The following is an 18,781-nucleotide window of genomic DNA, read 5'->3' on the forward strand; positions in this document are numbered from 1 at the left end:
ACCCCCACCCAGGGAGACCCAGGCATCCGGACCCCCCGTAACCCCCACAGAGGCCGGGCCTGGCAACTGCTCCGCTCTTTATTAGGGGTTGCGGCGCCCCACAACCGACACAAGACGGGGGGTGGGAGGGGCAGCACCCCCGGCCCCCCCGGGACCCCCCACAGCCGCGTCCCCGGGGGGTCGGGGGGTCCCCGGGGGGGACACGGGGGAGACGTCACCGGATGGCGATCAGCCCCACGTCCATCAGCTTCTGGATCTTCTGGGCGATGACGGGGTTCTTCAAGTGCCTGGTGGGGGACAGGGGGGTCAGCGGGGACGGGGACCCCCGCGGCTGCAGGGGGGGGGCGGCCCGAGGCAGCCCCTGCTACCCCCGACACAGCAGAGACACCCTGTCACACGTTGGTGTCACCCCGTGACACCTCTGATGTATGGGGGACAGGCTCCTCTGACACCCGATGAGGTGTTGGGGACACCCCGTGCCACGTCACGGACACCCGTGCCGGGGGATGTCACCTCCTGACTGCCCACGACAGTTCAGGGACACGCTCTGACATTTTTGGGAGACCCCGTGACATGTCGGGGACCCCCCGCCAGCTGCGGGAGGGCGCCGGGTGTCCCCGTGAAGACTCGGTGAGCGCTGTGGGGCAGCCGGTGCCACCCCGGGGAGGTGCTGGGGACCCCCCTGCCAGCTCCGGGTGTCCCCCTGAAGACTTGGCGAGTGCCACGGGGCGGCCAATAACACCCCGTAACACCTTGGGGACACTTCGTGACACCTCGGGGACAGTCGGTGGCACCTCAGGGACCCCTCACCAGCTCCAGGAGGGCTCCGGGTGTCCCCATAAAGGCTCTGAGCGCCGTGGGGTGGCCGATGACCCCCCTAACACCTCGGGGACACCTGGGGACCCCCAGTGACACCTCCGGGACAGCTGGTGACACCCTGAGGAGCCCCTGCTGGCTCCAGGAGGGGCCTGGGCGTCCCCTCGAAGACTCGGCGGGCGCCACAGAGCGGCGGATAACGCTCCGCGACGCCTCGGGGACCCCCAGGGACACCTCGGGGACACTCACTCGCTGAGGGCCTGGGGGTCCTTCTGCATCTGCTCGAGGATGAGGCGCATGGCGGGGTCGCTCATGATCTGCTGCACCTCGGGGTCAGCCATGGCGCGGCGCTTCACCTCCTCGGGGGTGTCCTGCCGGTTGTACTGCGCCAACAGGCAGCGCTGGTAGCCCTCCGCCGCCTCCTGGGGAGACAGGGCCGCAGGGGGTCAGCGGGGGCGGCGGGGGCCAGCGGGGGGGCGGGGGGGCTTCAGCCTCACCTTACAGGAGGCGTCGAGGTCAAGGGCGCGCTGGTAGACGTCCATGGCTTTGCTGTAATCCTTCATGGCCTCCAGCGCCGCCGCCTTCCGGGTGTAGCCCTTGACTGTGGGCAGAGGGACGGGCAGGGGAGGAGGAGAGGGGGTATGGAGGAGGAGGAAGGGGTACAGGCAGAGGAGGAGGAGGAAGGGGTACAGGCAGAGGAAGGGGGGGCCACCCCAAACCCAGCCCCGCGCACTCACTGAAGGAGGGCTCCAGGCGGATGCACTCCTCGCAGTCCTGGGGGGGAGAGCGGGGGGTCAGAGGCACCCCAGAACCCCCAAAGCAGCCCCCTGCACCCCCAAACCAGCCCCCCAGGACCCCCAGCCGACCCTGCACCCCCAAACCAGCCCCCCAGGACCCCCCCAAACCTTGAGGGCCAGAGGGAACTCGAGCAGCTTGGTGTAGCAGGCGGCGCGGTTGCTGTAGAGCCGAGCCTCGTTGGGGTTGCGGCGAATGGCCTCGCTGTAGTGCTTCATGGCCTGGGGGTAATCCCCTGGGGGGCCGCGACAGCGGGGGGTCACCGAGGATTTGGGGGGGCCCCTTCACCCCCCCCAAGACCCCCCCTTACCTCTCTGAAAACACTCGTTGCCTTTATTCTTCTCCTCCAGTGCCAGGTCGGGGTCGATGTACGCCAACCGCTCCTGCTCTTTTAAGATCTTCTCTGCCTGTAGCACCAAATTTGGGGTTCGGGGGGGTCCAGGGGGACTGCACCCCCTTTTTTGACCCCCCCCAAGCCCCCCCAAGTCACCTGCTGACACTTCTTGAGCACGTCAGGCGTGCGATGCTCAGCTAACGACTTATTGTAGAAGTTCACGGCGTCTTTGTACCGCTCCTCCCGCAGATACGAGTTCCCGATGCGAGCGTACGCCCTGTGGGGGTGAATTTTGGGGTATGGGGGGAGATTTGGGGGTGCTGGGGGGTGTACCCCCCTTTTTCAGCCCCCAAATCCCCCTGTACTCACTTAGCGATCTGCCTGTAGTCCTCCCGGTTCTCCCGCCCCACCTCAATGGCTTTTTCACACAGCTCTCTGCAGCGGTTGTAGTCGCCTGTCTCGAAGTAGACGGCTGTAGGGAAGGGGGAAACGGGGTTCAGGAGGATTTGGGGGGGCTCGGAGGATTTGGGGGGATCAGGGGATTTTGGGGGGCACTCGCCTGCCTGGTTGGTGACGTAGGTCATGTTGGTGGGGTCCAGCTCCTCGGCGCGGGTGTAGTGAGCCAGGGCAGTGGGGAACTCCTTCCGCTTGTAGGCAGCATTGCCCAGCTCCTTCTCCCGCTGCGCCTGGGGTTGGGGGGGGACGGGTCACCCCAAAATCCCCTCCGGCACTCCAAAACCTGCCCGGAACCCCCCCAGCACCCCAAAACCTGCCCTACGGAGTCACAGAAACACTTCCAGGGATGAGGCATCCGCAGCTTCTCCAGGCAGCCCCTTCCCGCACCTCACCACCCTCACAATGAAGGATTTCTTCCTTGTGTCCGATCTAAATCCGCCCTCTTCCCGTCTGCGGCCGTCCCCTGTCCCACTGCTCTGCTCCCTTGTAAAGTCCCCTCCCGCTTTCCCGCAGGCCCCCTCCGGACTGGAAGGCTGCCGTGAGGCCTCCCCGCCGTCTTCTCTTCCCCAGGCTGGACACCCCAGCGCTCAGCCTGCCCCCGCACAGAGGGGCTCCAGCCCCTCGGCGTCTTCGTGGCCTCTGGCCCCGCTCCGACAGGTCCGTGTCCCTACGCCGGGGGCCCCGGAGCTGGAGGCAGGGCTCCAGGTGGGGTCTCATGAGAAGGGAGCAGAGGGGGAGAATCCCCTCCCTCGCCCCGCTGGCCACGCCGCTTCTGACGCAGCCCAGGATTCGGGTGGCTTTCTGGGCTGGGAGCACGCATGCCCAGGTCACATCGAGCTTCTCATCAACCAAGGCCCCCAAGTCCTCCTCCTCCTCGGGGCTGCTCCAACCCGTTCTCGGCCCAGCCCGTGTTTGTGCGCGGGGTTGCCCCGGCCCGCGTGCAGCACCTCGCGCTCGGCCTTGTCGGGCTCCAGGAGGTTCGCAGGGGCTCACCCCTCCGGCCTGCCGAGGTCCCTCTGGGCGGCGGCCCTGCCCTCCCGCGCGTCGACCGCGCCACGCAGCTTGGCGTCGTCGGCAAACGTGCTCAATCCCGCCGTCTGCGTCGCCGACAGAGCTGTTAAACAGCGCCGGTCGCCGTACCAAGCCGAGGAACGCCGCTCCTCGCCGATCTCCACTTGGGCATCGAGCCACTGACCGCCAATCCCCGCCTGCGACCATCCAGCCGGTTCCTCGCCCACCGAGCAGCCCAGCTGTCGAATCCCTGTCTCCCCAGTTTAGAGACGAGGGTGTCGTGCGGGACAGTGTCCGATGCTTCGCGCAGCTCCGGGTAGAAGACATCAGTCGCTCTTTCCTTACCCACCAACGCTGTAGTCCCGTCGTAGGCGGCCACCAAATTTGTCAGGCCCAAGTTGCCCTTAGTGAAGCCACGCTGGCCGTCACCCATCGCCTCCTTGGTTTCCACGTGCCTCAGCACAGTTTCCAGGAGGATCTGCTCCGTGATCTTCCCGGCACAGAAGCGAGGCTGACTGGCCTGTACTTCCCCGGCTCCTCCTTTTTCCCCTTCTTAAAAATGGGGGTTACGTTTCCCCTTTTCCAGTCAGCGGGAGCTTCGCTGGTCCGCCACGACTTCTCAAATACGCCAGACAGTGGCTTAGCAGCTTTATCTGCCGCTTCCCTCGGGACCCACGGACGCGTGCACCTTCGGGGTCCTCCGATGGTCCTGAACCTGACCTCCTCCTGCAGCGGGCAGTTCTTTGCCCTCCCCGTCCCTGCCCTCACGCTCTGCGACCGGGACGCGGGGCCCCGAGCGCTCACCGGCGAAGAGCGAGGCAAACGCGTCCCCGAGTGCCCCGGCCCCCCGAGACCCCAGGCAGCCGGGCCACCACGCGCCCCCGTAACTCCTTCCCCTGGCAGGCAGCGCTGCCCAGCTCCTTCTCCCACTGCGCCCGGGGTTTGGGGGTCCGGTCACCCCAAAACGCCTCCCCAACCCCCCCTGGGTTCTGGGGGACCCCCCTCTCACCTCCTTCTTGTTTTCGGGGAGCTCCTCGGGCGGGGGGGGCTGGGCAGGGGGCTGGGGAGGGGGCGGGGGGGGTGGGGAAGGGGCCTCCTCCTCTTCTTCGGCCCCGCTCAGGTCCACCCCCAGCAGCACGCTCAGGGTCGTCATCACCCGGGGGTCCTGCAGCTTCCTGGGGGGACAGGCGGGGATTGGGGGGCTGCGCCCCAAAATCTGCACCCCAACCCCCCCCAGAGGGACTTGGTGTCCCCACACTCGCCCCAACATCCCCCAGCACCCCAAAACTGGCCCTAAGCCACCCCAGCACACAAAGAGTTGGGGTGAAGCCCCCCCAGCACCCCAAAAACTGCCCTGAACCCCCCCAGCCCTGCCTTATAGCCCTCCTAGCACCCCCAGATCCCCCACAGCACCTCAAAGCCCACCCCTAAACCCCCCAGCCCTGGCAATAATGCCCCCAGCACCCCAAAATGAGCCCTACCCCCCCCCACTCCTGTCCCAATGCCCCCCAGCACCCCAAAACCTGCCCCAAAGCCCCCACACTGACGTGCCCAGCTGGGCCGGGTGGCTGCGCAGCTGCTCCAGCAGCTGCCGGTACTCGGGGTCCCCCAGCAGCGCCCGGGTTCGGGGGTCTGCCTCCAGCCGCCCGTACAGGTCTGGCACGCTGAAGGGGTTCAGCAGCTTCCGCTCTGGGGGATAGGAGGCACGGGGGGGGCGTCAGGGACCCCCCCGAACCCCCTTGTACCCTCCTCAGGGACCCCAGACCCTCTCAGGAACCACCCCAGCCCCATTCTGGCACCCCAAAACCTCTCCGCACCCCCTCCCAGGGAGACCCCAAACCTCCTCGGAGCCCCCTAAAACCTCTCAGGGACCCGAAACCCCTTCCCTGGGACCCCAAAATCTGTCAGGCTCCCCCCCCGGTCCCCCCTGGGACCCCCAAGCACCCCCACCAGCTGGGCATCCACCCCACTCAGCCCTTCCAGCCCCCTCTTTCCCAGGCCCCCCCTCCCTGGCCCCGCAGCCCCCCAAATCCTGCCCCGTACCGGCCAGTCGTGCCTCCACCCCCCTCAGCCCCTCCTTCAGCTGCGCGTTGCCCGGTTCGTGCTTCAGCCCCTCCTCGTAAGCCGCCTTGGCCTCCTCGAAGCGATGCAGGAACTCCAGCGCCGCCGCCTTGCGCGAGTACCCCTGGGTTCGGGGGGACGCAAGGTGAGCCCCCCGCCGCCCACGCGGCACAGGGCGCCCGTGGGTGCTCCCCCACCCACCTTGGCCCAGTCGGGGCGCAGCTCCAGGGTGCGGCAGGCGTCGGCCAGGGCGCGGGCGTAGTCGCCCTGACGGGCGTAGGCAGCCGAGCGGTTGCTGAAGAGGACGTGGTTGTGGCCGTCCAGGGCGATGGCGGCCGTGTAATGGCGCAGGGCCCCCGCCACGTCCCCCGCCGCCAGCGCCCGGTTCCCCCGCTCCTTCAGCTCCTGTGCCTGTGGGGCGGGGAGGAGGAGGAGGAGAGGGCGAGGAAGGGGAGGGGGGAAAGGTGAGAGGAAGACGAAGGGCCACAAGGAGGAGGAAGGCGTGAAGAAGAGGAGGGGCGTGTGCATAAGGAAGGTGTGAGGGAGAGGAAGAGCCACGAGGAAGATGAAGGCGCACAAGGAGGAGAAAGGTGCGAGGAACGGGAGGCACGAGGAGGAGGACGGGGTGTGAGGAAGAGAAGGGGCATGAAGAAGGCAGGGGCGACGAGGTGGAGGAGAGGGGGTGAGGAAGAGGAAGGGAGAAAGGTGGGAAAAAGGAGACCACGAGGAGGAGGAAGGTGCAATGGAGAGGAGGAGAAGGCGGGGGGGCAAGAGGAGGAAAGAAGATGTGAGGAAGAGAGGAGGGATGCGTGGAAAACACGAAGGAGCATGAGGAAGAGGATGAAAAAGGTGGCAGGCCATGAGGAGGAGGGGCACGAGCATGGGAAGTCAGGAGGAGGGTGCGAGGAAGATGAGGAGCACGAGAGGCATGAGGAAGGCAAGAGGATGAGGGGATGCAAGGAGGGAAGGAGGCACAAGGAGAAGGAAAGTGAACGAGCACAAGAGGGAGGAAGGTGCGAAGAAAAGGAGGGTGGGGGGCACGGAGGGGGGTGAGGAAGAGGAGGGGCCAGAGAAGAAAAAAAGGGGGGGGGCAGGATGACGAGAAGGACGTGAGGAAAATGAAGGGGGCCCCAATCCCCCTCAAGGCCCCCCCAGCCCCGCTCCGGGACCCCAAACCCCCTCAGGGCTCCCCAAGACACCACTGGGCCCCCCGACCCCTCAGAGACTCCCAGGCCCCTCAAAACCACGCGGAACCCCTCAGGAAACCCTCCGATCCCCTCTCAGGGCCCCCCCGCCCCGCTCCGGGACCCCGACCCCCCTCAGGAACCCCCCGATCCCCTCTCAGGGCCCCCCCCCGCCCCGCTCCAGGACCCCCAACTCCCCTCAGGAGCCTCCCGATCCCCTCTCAGGGCCCCCCCGCCCCGCTCCAGGACTCCAACTCCCCTCAGGAACCCCCCGATCCCCTCTCAGGGCCCCCCCCGCCCCGCTCCGGGACCCCGACCCCCCTCAGGAACCCCCCGATCCCCTCTCAGGGTCCCCCCGCCCCGCTCCGGGACCCCAACTCCCCTCAGGAGCCTCCCGATCCCCTCTCAGGGTCCCCCCCGCCCCGCTCCGGGACCCCCAACTCCCCTCAGGAACCCCCCGATCCCCTCTCAGGGCCCCCCCGCCCCGCTCCGGGACCCCAACTCCCCTCAGGAGCCTCCCGATCCCCTCTCAGGGTCCCCCCCTCAGGGCCTCCCCGACCCCCCCCCAGCCCCGCTCCGAGATCCCGGGACCCCGAGCCCCCTCGGGGCCCCCCCGGCCCCTCTCCGCTTCCCCCCGGGACCCCCAGGCCCCCGCCCACCTCCTCCATGGCGGCCCGGTCCGGCCCCGCTCCGCTCCGCTCCCGCCGCTAACGCGCCGCCTTCTGGAAGCTGCTAGAAGCCTCGCGCCCCGCCCACCCGCGCCCCATTGGCCGCCGGCCCCGCCCGACCGCCCCCGCGCGCACTTCCATTGGTCGCCGGCTGCGGCGCCGCCTTTCCATTGGCCGACGGGATAAGCGGTGCCCGCCTCCCTCCAGCCCCGCCTCCCCGGCGGAAGCCGGCGGCAGAGCCCACCCCCGCGCGCCGATTGGCCGCCACGGCCGGCGCTGGCCGCCCATTGGCGGGGCCCCTCTCTCCCTTCTGGAATTTTCCACCTCTTCCATTGGCTGCGCACAGTGCCAATCACGGGGGGGGGGCGGACGGGGACGCGGGCGGGAGTGCGCCGCCTGGCGGCGCGGAGGCCTCGCTGCCACACGTGTCTGCCCGGTAGGCGAGGGGCGGGGCTTACGCTAAGGGGGCGGGGCTTGCATCGAAGGGGAGGGGCTTGCACCGAAGGGGCGGGGCGTGCACGGAGACCCCCAGGCCGCCCCGATGGAGGGAGGGGCCGGGGGGGGGGGGGGAAACGTGTGACCTCGGTGCGACCCCCGGTGCGACCCCTCCCCCTCCCCTGACCTTCCCGCGACCCCCATGTGACCCCCTCCGCCCCCCCCGCCCTCGTGCAGGCCTCGTGCACCCCCCGCGTGGCCCCCGCCCATCCCGTGGGGGTGCGGGGGAGGGGCCCAGCGCGGCAGGGCCCTCGCACACGCGTGTGCCCCCCGCCATTGCACACGCGTGTGCACCCCCCCCGTCGCTCACGCGTGCGGCCCCCCTTGCACACGCGTGTGTGCACCCCCCCCGTCGCTCACGCGTGCGGCCCCCCCTTGCACACGCGTGTGTGCACCCCCCCGTCGCTCACGCGTGCGGCCCCCCCTTGCACACGCGTGTGTGCACCCCCCCCGTCGCTCACGCGTGCGGCCCCCCTTGCACACGCGTGTGTGCACCCCCCCGTCGCTCACGCGTGCGGCCCCCCTTGCACACGCGTGTGCACCCCCCGTCGCTCACGCGTGCGGCCCCCCTTGCACACGCGTGTGCATCCCCCGTCGCTCACGCGTGCGGCCCCCCTTGCACACGCGTGTGCACCCCCCGTCGCTCACGCGTGCGGCCCCCCTTGCACACGCGTGTGCACCCCCCGTCGCTCACGCGTGCGGCCCCCCTTGCACACGCATGTGTGCACCCCCCCGTCGCTCACGCGTGCGGCCCCCCTTGCACACGCATGTGCACCCCCCGTCGCTCACGCGTGCGGCCCCCCCTTGCACATGCATGTGCACCCCCCGTCGCTCACGCGTGCGGCCCCCCCCTTGCACACGCGTGTGCACCCCCCATCGCTCACGCGTGCGGCCCCCCCTTGCACACACGCGTGTGCATCCCCCGTCGCTCACGCGTGCGGCCCCCCTTGCACACGCGTGTGTGCACCCCCCGTCGCTCACGCGTGCGGCCCCCCTTGCACACACGTGTGCACCCCCCTGTCGCTCACGCGTGCGGCCCCCCTTGCACACGCGTGTGCACGCGCAGGGGTCGCGGGCGGCCGGGAAGGAGGCGCCGGCAGGAAAAGGAGCCGCTGGGTTTATTGGGGGGAGGGCGCCCCTCGGCCCTTTGGGGTCGCTTTTTCCTGATTTTGGTCCTTTTCCCCCCATTCCCACGGCGGGGGGCGGGGGGAGGGGTGAAGGCACCTCGCGGGGGGAGGGGGGCACTTCGGTGGGCGCGGGGGGGGGGGCTGGGCCCCCCCAACGCCGGGGCCCCCCCCCCCCCAGGGTCCCTCGTCCAGGTCCGGGCGCCGGGGTCCTCCCGGGGGTCGCAGGCGTTGGGGGGGTCCTGGCGCCGGGCTCCTCGCCCCCAAACCCGCCGTTTCTCCCCCCAAAAAGCAGCGGCGCCGAAAAGACACCTTAAAAAAAGCCAGAATGCCCCAAAAAGGGAGGTGGGGGAGGGGCAGGGGGACCCCTCCTCCCCAAAACCCCAGGGGGAGCCCCCCAAATGTCCTCAAAGCGGGGGGGGTCCCCCCCGCCGTGTCCCCGGGGGTCGGTCCTCCGCACAGGGGGGGTCCCAGAAAGAGCCCCCCCGCCCTCAGGACCCCGCTCCCCCGCCGCGGGGCACCCGCCCCCCCCGGTACCCCCGGGCGCCGGGGGGGGGGCAGCGGGGGGGGGCGGGGGGGGCGGCAGCGGGGGCGGGGGGGGGGAAGACGGTGCGGATGCCGCCCTCCTCGGGGGGCCGCAGGGGCCGCAGGGGCAGCCCCCCCCCGCCAATCTTGGGGGGCGGGGGGGGAGCCCCCCCACCCCCCCGCCTCCTCCTCCGCCACCACCCCCCCAGGACCCCCAGGACCACCCCAGCCGCCGCCGCCGCCGCCCCCCCCGCCGCCGCCGCCGGGGGTAGCGCGGGGGGGGGCGTCCCTCGGCGGAGGGGGGTCCCGGCGACGCGGCGGGGGTCTCGCCGCCAGCACGGGCCTGGGCGCAGAGCGGGGGGCTGGCGGCGCCGGGGGGGTCGAGGGCAGACAGACAGACGCGGTACGCGGCGCGCGGCTGTAGGGCCGTCACCACGTACTCCCCCCGCTCCCCCCGCACCAGCGTCTCCGTCACCGCTCCCCCCCCCCGGCCGCAGCCAACTCAGCCGCAAGGATGCGCCGGCGGGGGCCGGGGGCCACCGGACCCTCAGAGACCCCCCCGGTGCCGCCTGCACCCACAGGCCGCCCGTCGACGCTGGGACCCCCGGTGCCGCCGCCGCCGCGGTGCCCGGTGCCGCCGCCATGATGCCGGGCGACGCCGCCATGACGCCCGGCGAGGCCGCCACAACGCCGGGCGAGGCCGCGGCGGCGCCCGGCGCGGCGGGGGGATCGCAAGCATCCATCTCCCCCCTCAGCTCCCCCACCGCCAGCCCCCGCAGCCGCGCCGGCGCCTGGCACAGCAGCCCCTTGACCTCCAGCCCCCGCGGCGCCCGCCGGCGCAGCCAGTCCCGCAGCCAGGCCAGGTTGCAGCCGCAGAACCAGGGGTTGTTCCGCAGCCCCAGGTGGCTCAGGCTCCCCAGGTCGTCGAACAGCCCCCGCGGCAGCGTCGTCAGGTTGTTGTCCGACAGATCCAGCCGCTCCAGCGACCGCATCCGCGCCAGGGCGCCGGCGGGGACGTGGCTGATGGCGTTGGCGGCCAGGGACAGGCGGCGAAGGCGGGCGCGGGGGAGGTTGGCCGGCGGCGCCGCTAACGCGTTCCGCCCTAACGAGAGCTCGCTGAGGTTGACCAAGCGGCTGAAGGTGTCGTCCGCCATCCGCTGGTTGGCCAACAGGTTCCCGTCCAGCACCAAGCGCCGAAGCGCCGGCAGACCCTCGAAGGCACGGAGGGGGATGGTGTGAATCCGGTTGTCGTCCAACCGCAGCTCCTCCAGCGCCGGCGGTAACCCCGGCGGGACGCTGCTGAGGTGGTTCCGGGATAGGAACAGTAACCGCAAGCGGCGATTTTCGGCAAAGGCGTCTTCTTCGATGCCGGCGGCCGAGACGGAGTTGTCGTCCAGGTGCAGGCGCTCCAGCAGCGGCGCTCGCGCCAGCGCCCGTCGGCAGAGCCCGCGGACGTTATTCTCCTGGAGGTGCAGCTCCCGCAGCGCCGGCGGCAAATACGCCGGCAACTGCTCCAAGGCGTTGGCGTAGAGATATAAAACTTTCAACGCCGATAAGTGGCCCAAACGTGCCGGGATGCCGGCGTCGCCGATCCGGTTGTTTTGGAGGAAGAGGGTGGTAGCGCCGGGGGGGAGACCCTCGGGAACGGCCGTCAGTCCCCGGTCATTGCAGTAGACGCGGCCCCCGGCGCAGCGGCAGACGGTGGGACAGGCGGCGGCGGTGACGGTGACGACGGCGATGGCGGTGACGGCGGTCAGGAGCGCGGAGGGGAAAGGGGGGGGGCTCCCCCCCCGCCGGGCGGCCAGGGCGAAGGCCGTCAGGGCCCAGGTGGGGGGAGGGAGGGGGAGGAGGAGGAGGAGGGGGAGGAGGGGGGGGAGGGGGGGGCCATGGGGGGAGGGGGGGTCCTGCTGGGGGGTGGGAGGGAAAGCGGGGGGGGCAGGGACTCAGGCGTCTGGGTGCTGCACCCCCCAGGGACCCCGTGCATGGGGCAGGGACCCCCCAGCACCCTCCAGCCTCCCCCCACTGTGGGGGACCCAGGGGTCTGGGCATGGTACCCCCCGCTATCTGTAGGGTAGGGACCCCCCCCCCCATCTATAGGGTAGGGGGACCCCCCACTATCTATAGGGTAGGGGACGCCCCCCACTATCTATAGGGTAGGGGGACCCCCCCCACTATCTGTAGGGTAGGGACCCCCCCCACTATCTATAGGGTAGGGACCCCCCAGCCCCCCCCCAGGGACCCGGGCGCCCGGGCGTGGTGGGGGCGGGGCCCTACCTGGGTCCTCCGCCCGCTGCGAGGGTCCCCGGTCCTTGTGCGAGAGGTCCTGGTGCGACGGGGTCCTGGTGCGAGGCCGCTGCTACCGGCTGCGGTGCTCCATGGCCCCCCCCCCGCCGGGGGGGCCGCTGTGGGGGGAGGGGGTGGTGAGCGGGGGGGGGTCCTCGTGTGGCGCACGCCCTCGTGCGACCCCCGTCCTCGTGTGACGCCCTCGTGCGACGCCCGCCAGGACCCAGGCGTCTGGGCCCCTGCCCTCCCCTCCCCTGGGTGCTGATTACCAGCGCTACTAACGAACCGCCCCTAATTAGCGGCAGCTCGTTAGGGGCCCCTCGTGCCCCAGGGTCGCCCTTGCATCAGCCCCGGCCTCGCACGAGGGCCTCGCACGAGGAGTCACGTGACCCGTCCCCAGGAGGGGACCCAGGCCTCCGGGTGATGCCCCCCCAGCTCAGCCCCCCCCATTTACCCCCCCCAGCTCAGCCCCCCCTATTTACCCACCCCAGCTCATTTACCCCCCCATTTACCCCCCCAGCTCAGCCCCCCCCATTTACCCCTCCATTTACCCCCCATTTGCCCCCCCCAGCTCAGCCCCCCCCCATTTGCCCCCCCCATTTACCCCCCCCCCCCATTTGCCCCCCCCATCGCCCCGACGCCCGGGCCCCTCCCCGGGCCGGAGCATCCCTGGGTGCTGGGGGGGGGTGGTGGTGGGAGGATTTGGGGGGCTCCGGGAGGGGCTGGGGGGGGCAGAGAGGTTTTGGGGGGCCCGGGAGGGGGTCTCATGGAGGGGGGGGTCGCTTCCCTGCACGCCTGGGTCCCCCCCGGCCGCCCGGGTCCCTCCCCCCGGCTGGAGCATCCCTGGGTACCGGGGGGGTTTGGGGGGCTGCGGGGCGGGGCGGGAGGGATTGGGGGGGCCAGGGGGGGTCTCATGGGGGGGTCAGGTCCCCGGACGCCTGGTTCCCTTCCCCTCCCCCCGTCCCGGACGCCTGGGCCCCTCCCCCCGGCTGGAGCATCCCGGTACGGGGGGGGGGGGGGGGGGGGGTTGAAGGCGGTTTCGGGGGGCTCCGGGGGGGTCAGGGGGATTTGGGGGGGGTCTCATGGAGGGGGGGGGTCGCTCCGGTGGCACCGGGAGGGGGGATGGGCCCAGCTCCCGGCCGTCCGGGTCCCTCCCGCGGGCTGGAGCATCCCTGGGTACCGGGGCGGCGGGGGGGGGGCGGGGACGGGGATGCGGGGGGGGGGGGGGGATGGGGGGGGCTTTTGCGGGGTGCCGGGGGGGCGGGGGTGGGCCGAGGGCGGAGGGGGGCCCTTACCGGGGTCGGTACCGGCGGCGCGGTCGGGCCCGGTGCTGGCGGCGGCGGCTGCGGGCGTGGGAAGGCGGCGGAGGGGGGGGGGGCAGCGCCGCCTCCCGGTGCGCGGGGCCCGGGGGGGCCGGGGGGGGGTAAATCCGGAGGGAGGCCGGGGCCGAGAGCCCCCTCCCCCCCGGCCGCCGGCCCCCCCCCCGAGCGCCTGGGCCCCCCCGGTCCCTGCGGGGGGTCGCACATGTGGCATCGCCGGGGCCTCGCACAAGAGCTCGCACGAGCGTTTGCACGAAGGCTGGCACAGGCCGCCGCGGGGGGCACGGGGCTGCTGCGGCACGGGGAGGTCGAGGGGCACGGGGGGACCCTGGTGCCCCACGGCGTGCTGCGCACAGGGGCGGCCTCTCACGGGGACAGGGCTTGCACGAGGACACCCCTTGCACAAGGACCCCCTCACACGAGGGGTCTCAGTCTGCCCCACCCACCCCTGCGGGTCCCTGCGAGTGACTTCAGCAAGGGGGGGGGGGGCAGGGGGAATTTGGGGGTCTCCAGGGCCGGTTTGGGGTCCTGGGGGGTCCGACAACGTGTCGCACGCGCGCGTGGCAGGAGTGGGTTGTGCTCCACAGTCTCTTGGGGCAGGATGAGGCCCTGGGCTGTTGCCCCCCTGTCCCCTGGGGGTGTCCCGAGTGACCCATGCCCCCCGGGTGCCCCCCCACCCCCATTTACCCCCCCAACTGCCCCTTGGGGGTCCCAAGTACCCTCCCCGGTCCCATACCGCCCCTCCCCAGGCCCCAACTGCCCCATGGGGGGGTCCCAACTGCCCCCCCCCCCCCCATACTGCCCCTCCTTGGGCCCCAACCACCCCTCAGGGGGTCCCAAGTGCCCCCCTGCCCCTCCCCGCCCCATCTCCCCCTCCCCGAGTCCCCCAAGACCCAAACGTCTGCATCCCCCCCACCCCCCCAAATAAACGCGCACAGGGAGTGGGGCCGCATCTTTATTGGGGGGGGCGGAGGGGGGGCTCGTGCGAGGCCGCACAAGGGCCCACAGGGTCCGTGTGAGGCCCGTGCCAGGGCTGCACGAGGCTGCGTGAGGCCACGCGAGGCTGCACGAGGCTGCGTGAGGCCCCGCGCGAAGCCCCGGCGCGACCTCGGGGAGCTGCACCGGGCCCGTGCGAGGCGCCGCCGGCCTCGTGCGAGGTCTCGTGCGAGGCGAGAGCTCACTTGTAGAGGATGTCGTAGTGGCCGGGACGGTAGAGGAGGCAGACGCGGGGCTGGGAGCCCTCGGGGAAGACGTGGGGGTTGGTGGCGCCGCCCTCCCCCCGGTCCATGTATTCCACCAGGATGGAGACGTGCAAGGCTCGTGCGAGGGCGATGATGTGGATGTGGTCGCTCTCCTTGCACATGGGTTCTACCTCCTGTAAGGGGAAACGGGAGTCAGGGGGGCTGCGCGAGGGGCACGAGAGGGCACCGGGGGCAGGCGAGGGCACTTGGAGGCCGTGCAAGGGCGCGCAAAGCCGTGCGAGGCTGGGCAAAGCTGCGGGAGGGACGTGCACGGAGGATCAGAGGGCATGCTAGGGCCGTGGGAGGCCGTGCAAAGCCGTGCAAGGCTGTAAAAGGCCACGCAAGGGCAGTGCGAAGCTGTGCAAGGCCGTGTAAATCTGCGGGATGGCTGCGCAAGGGCCGCTAGAGGCTGCGTGAAGCTGCGCAAAGGCCATCAGAAGCCGTACGAAGCCGTGCAAGGGCAGCGTGAGATCGTGCAAGACCACGCAAGGGCCATCGGAGGCCGTGCAAGGCTGCGTGGTGTCGCAGAAGGGCCGCAAGAGACCACGCGAGGACCACCTGAAGCTGCGTGAGCGCGCCGGGAGCTGGCCCGAGACCCACGCACGGGCAGCGCGAGTCTGCACGAGGCTCGTGTGAGGCCACGCAAAGCCACGCAAGGCTGCGTGATGCCATCCGGGGGCCCTGGGATGTGACGCGAGACCGTGCAAGGGCAGTTTGAGGCCGTGCAAGTTTGCACAAGGCTGCGAGACACCACGTAAAGGCCACAGGAGACCCCGCAAGGACCACACAGAGCTGCGCGAGGGTGCCGGGAGGTGGCACGAGGCCTGGGCGAGACCTGCGCGAGGCCGTGCAAATCCGTGCAAAGCCATACGAAGCTGCAAGACGCCACAAAAGAGACCCCGCCAGGACCACGGGAAGCCACGCAGGGGCCCCAGAAGCCGACGCGAGACCCGTGCGAGGCCGTGCAAGGCTGCACGATGCCACTCAAGGGCCACAAGAGACCAGGCGAGGACCGAGCGGAGCCGTGCGAGGCTGCTGGGAGGCGGTGCGTGGCCCGCGCAAGGCCCTGACCTGCTGGCAGAACTCCTTGATGCTGCGGCCGCCCTCCAGGAACTGCTCGAAGAAGCGGTGGTGGCGCTGGAGGCAGCCGGAGGTCAGCAGGCGCAGGTAGACCACCAGGTAGTCGGAGGTGCTGGGCTCGTTGAAGGCCGCCAGCAGCTCTGGCAGTGGCACGCGGCGCTCCACCCGCTCGATCAGCTCCATGAACTGCCGGGCACACGTGCGTCAGGGGGGCACACGTGCGTCAGGGGGGCACACGTGGGGTTACATGCACTGTCACGGAGGCACATGTGCCATCGGGGGGTCACAGACAGGGTCACATGCACCATCACAGGGGCACACATGAGGTCACACGTGCTGTCACGGGGCCATACACGGGGTTACACGCACCCTCATGGGGTCACAGGGACCCTCGTGGTCACACACGGGGTCGCAGGTGCCATGTCCCCCGGTGTCCCTGTGTCCCACGTCCCCCCCGTGTCCCCATGCCCCCCCCACGTCCCCGTGTCCGCACCGTGTTGTGGAAGTCCTCGATGGTGAACTCGGTGAAGCCCTGCGCCACCAGCTCCTCCTTGCTGCGGGCGGAGACCTCCTTGAACCTGGGGAGGGGACACCCAGGCGTCTGGGGGGGAACTCGGGCCTCCGGGGCGGGGAGGGGGCAAGGGCGACCCAGGGGGCTTGGGGACACACCCAGGGGGGACCCCAGCATCTGGAGGGGGACCCAGGCATCTGTGTAGGGGACCTGGGGGGGCCAAGAGAGACCCAGGGGGCTTGGGGGGGGACACCCGAGGGGACCCCAGCATCCCAGGGGGGACCCAGGCATCTGGGTGGGGGACCTGGAGGGGCCAAGAGGTACCCAGGGGGCTCAGGGGGGGGGACACCCAGGTGTCTGGGGGTGGGGGGGGACTTGGGCACCTGGGGTGGGGAGGGGGCAAGGGTGACCCAGGGGGCTTTAGGGGGCACACCCGGGGGGACCTCAGCATCCCAAGTGGGACCCAGGCATCTGGGTGGGGGACCTGGGGGGCCAAGAGGGACCCAGGGGGCTTGCGGGGGACCCCCTGGCATCTCGGGGGGGACCCAGGCATCTCAGGGGGGTCCCCGGCTGTGGCGCACCGCTGCAGCTCCTGGCCGTCCTCCAGCAGAGCCTCCAGGTGGGCGAAGCCGAAGGCTCGGTAGAAGCAGTTCCCGTCCGGCCGCGTCTTCCGGATGTAGGAATACTTCTGGAGCAGGTCCTGGGGGGGGGGGGACGGTCAGATGGGGGGGACATGGGGACAGCCCGGGGGACGTGGAGCCCATTAAAGCTCCCAGTCCCATACCGATACCCTTTAAAGGCTCCCAGCGCCACCCCAGAGGGGCTCCCAGTGCCAAACTAGTGATCTTTAAAGGCTCCCAGTCCCATACTGGTACCTTAAAGGTGCTCCCAGTCCCATACGGGCACCTACCTTGATCTTCTGCTGGTAGATGTGGTCGTCCTCGGCGTACTCCTTGTACAGCACTGCCAGCTCCAGCCGCTCTGACACCAGCGGGTTCTGCACCGCAATCTGCACCCCGGGGAGGGGGTCAGGATTGAGGGGACCCCCCCTAAGGGGGAGCGGAGCAGTTTGGGGACCCCCCCCCTAGGGAGGCCGGGGGGGGGGGCGTCGGGGGGTTTCTCACCTCTTGCTGGATCCGGTCCTGCTGCGCCATGATGGCCTCATCGTAGGCCAGGCAGTTCACGCCTTTGGGGGGGGATATTGGGGTTCGGGGGGGTCCCAATTTCATAGGGGCCCCCCCGGCCTCTTCACCGTCCCATGGGTTTGGGGGACTGGGGTGGGCACCCCCAAAATGGGTCCTGGGGAAGGGTGGCTGGTGGCAGGACCCTGGGGAGATGCCTCTTGGGGGGGTGACTGGGGTGCTATGGGGGGAGACTACAGGGGTCTTGGGGTGCTGTAGGGACCCTATGGGTGGTACTGGGGCCCTGGGGGGGCCTATGGTGGTATCAGAGCTCTATAGGGGGCCTATAGAGGGGTACTGGGGTGTATGGGGGGCCTGTGGGGGGGACTGGGGTGCTGCGGGGGGCTATAGAGGATATTGAGGTGCTGGGGGGGGCTATGGGGGTACCGGGGTGCTATAAGCGGCATTGGGGTGCTGTGGGAGCCCTATAGCGGTACGAGGGTGCTACGAAGCTGCCATGGGGTGACCATGGGGGTACTGGGGTGCTACGGGGGGGCTTTAGGGGAGCCCAGAGAGGTACCGGAGAACCGCGGGGGTGCCGGGGGGGGCTATAAGGGCATGGGGGGCCCCATGGGGGGGAACCGGGCCGCAGCGCAGGGTCCCCCGTCGGGCGCTGGGGAGTCCCGGTCCGGGGGTCCTTGGGGGGGTGCGGGAACGCAGGGGAGCAACCGGCGGAACGGCCGCAGGGGGGTCCCGGCCAGGGCCCGTCGGTACCGTCAGCGTCGCCGCCGAGCGACTCCGGCTTCTGCTGAGGCTCCTCCGCCGCCATCATCCGCCGCAGCCCCGACCCGCGCAGCGCTTCCGGGCCACCGGCTGCCGCCAGCAGCGCTTCCGGGTCAACCACCGCCCCGCCGGAAGGGCGCCCGGCCCCAGCAACCGCCTCCGCCAATCCCGGGGACTGGCCCGCCCCTAGCAACGGTCCGCGTGGGCGGGAGGCCCCGCCCCTGACGAGCCCCGCCCCCAGAGACCACCCGACAGGGGAATGGCCCCGCCCCTAGCGACAGGCCCCGCCCCTGGAGACGGCCGGGTACGGGAACGGCCCCGCCCCTAGCGACAGGCCCCGCCCCTGGAGACCGCCCAGCACGGGAACAGCCCCGCCCCTAGCGACAGGCCCCGCCCCTGGAGACGGCCCGGCACGGAAACGGCACCGCCCCTAGCGACAGTCCCCGCCCCTGGAGACGGCCCGCTACGGGAGCGGCACCGCCCCTAGCGACAGGCCCCGCCCCTGGAGACGGCCGGGTACGGGAGCGGCCCCGCCCCTAGCGACAGGCCCCGCCCCTGGAGACCGCCCAGCACGGGAACAGCCCCGCCCCTAGCGACAGGCCCCGCCCCTGGCGACGGCCCGGTACGGGAACGTCCCCGCCCCTACCGACAGGCCCCGCCCCTGGAGACGGCCCGCTACGGGAACGTCCCCGCCCCTACCGACAGGCCCCGCCCCTGGAGACGGCCGGGTACGGGAGCGGCACCGCCCCTACCGACAGGCCCCGCCCCTGGAGACGGCCCGCTACGGGAGCGGCCCCGCCCCTACCGACAGGCCCCGCCCCTGGAGGCCGCCCAGCACGGGAACGGCCCCGCCCCTAGCGACAGGCCCCGCCCCTGGAGACCGCCCAGCACGGGAACGGCCCCGCCCCTAGCGACAGGCCCCGCCCCTGGAGACGGCCCGGTACGGGAACGTCCCCGCCCCTACCGACAGGCCC

The 18,781-nt window shown here is 71.3% G+C and overlaps 3 protein-coding genes across 3 annotated transcripts; all 3 read right to left on the reverse strand.

Annotated features, from left to right (window-relative positions):
• Window positions 1–64: 64 nt before the first annotated feature.
• STIP1 (stress induced phosphoprotein 1) lies at window positions 65–7,402 on the reverse strand. The gene is made up of 14 exons (XM_082338862.1): window positions 7,317–7,402; window positions 5,675–5,884; window positions 5,456–5,597; window positions 4,960–5,101; window positions 4,422–4,587; window positions 2,505–2,631; window positions 2,315–2,417; window positions 2,102–2,222; window positions 1,922–2,018; window positions 1,722–1,846; window positions 1,554–1,590; window positions 1,314–1,417; window positions 1,066–1,238; window positions 65–287 (listed from the first exon to the last, which is right to left on the reverse strand). Exons 1-14 carry the CDS (start codon window positions 7,323–7,325, stop codon window positions 215–217), a joined length of 1,629 nt encoding a protein of 542 aa, XP_082194988.1. The 5' UTR covers window positions 7,326–7,402; the 3' UTR covers window positions 65–214.
• Window positions 7,390–11,846, reverse strand: FLRT1 (fibronectin leucine rich transmembrane protein 1; the record flags this gene model as incomplete). Its single annotated transcript, XM_082338864.1, has 3 exons — window positions 7,390–7,661; window positions 9,930–11,251; window positions 11,830–11,846. 3 exons carry the CDS (start codon window positions 11,844–11,846, stop codon window positions 7,390–7,392), a joined length of 1,611 nt encoding a protein of 536 aa, XP_082194990.1.
• A 2,174-nt stretch (window positions 11,847–14,020) lies between these two features.
• Window positions 14,021–17,981, reverse strand: OTUB1 (OTU deubiquitinase, ubiquitin aldehyde binding 1). Its single transcript, XM_082338860.1, has 7 exons — window positions 17,799–17,981; window positions 17,028–17,089; window positions 16,814–16,912; window positions 16,485–16,603; window positions 15,886–15,970; window positions 15,384–15,578; window positions 14,021–14,446 (listed from the first exon to the last, which is right to left on the reverse strand). The coding sequence occupies exons 1-7, from the start codon at window positions 17,854–17,856 to the stop codon at window positions 14,249–14,251; spliced, it is 816 nt and encodes a 271-aa protein (XP_082194986.1). The 5' UTR covers window positions 17,857–17,981; the 3' UTR covers window positions 14,021–14,248.
• Window positions 17,982–18,781: the final 800 nt, after the last annotated feature.

The sequence above is a fragment of the Platalea leucorodia genome (assembly GCF_965183815.1).
Source record: "Platalea leucorodia genome assembly, contig: HAP1_HAP1_SCAFFOLD_293, whole genome shotgun sequence".
Lineage (NCBI taxonomy): Eukaryota > Metazoa > Chordata > Aves > Pelecaniformes > Threskiornithidae > Platalea > Platalea leucorodia.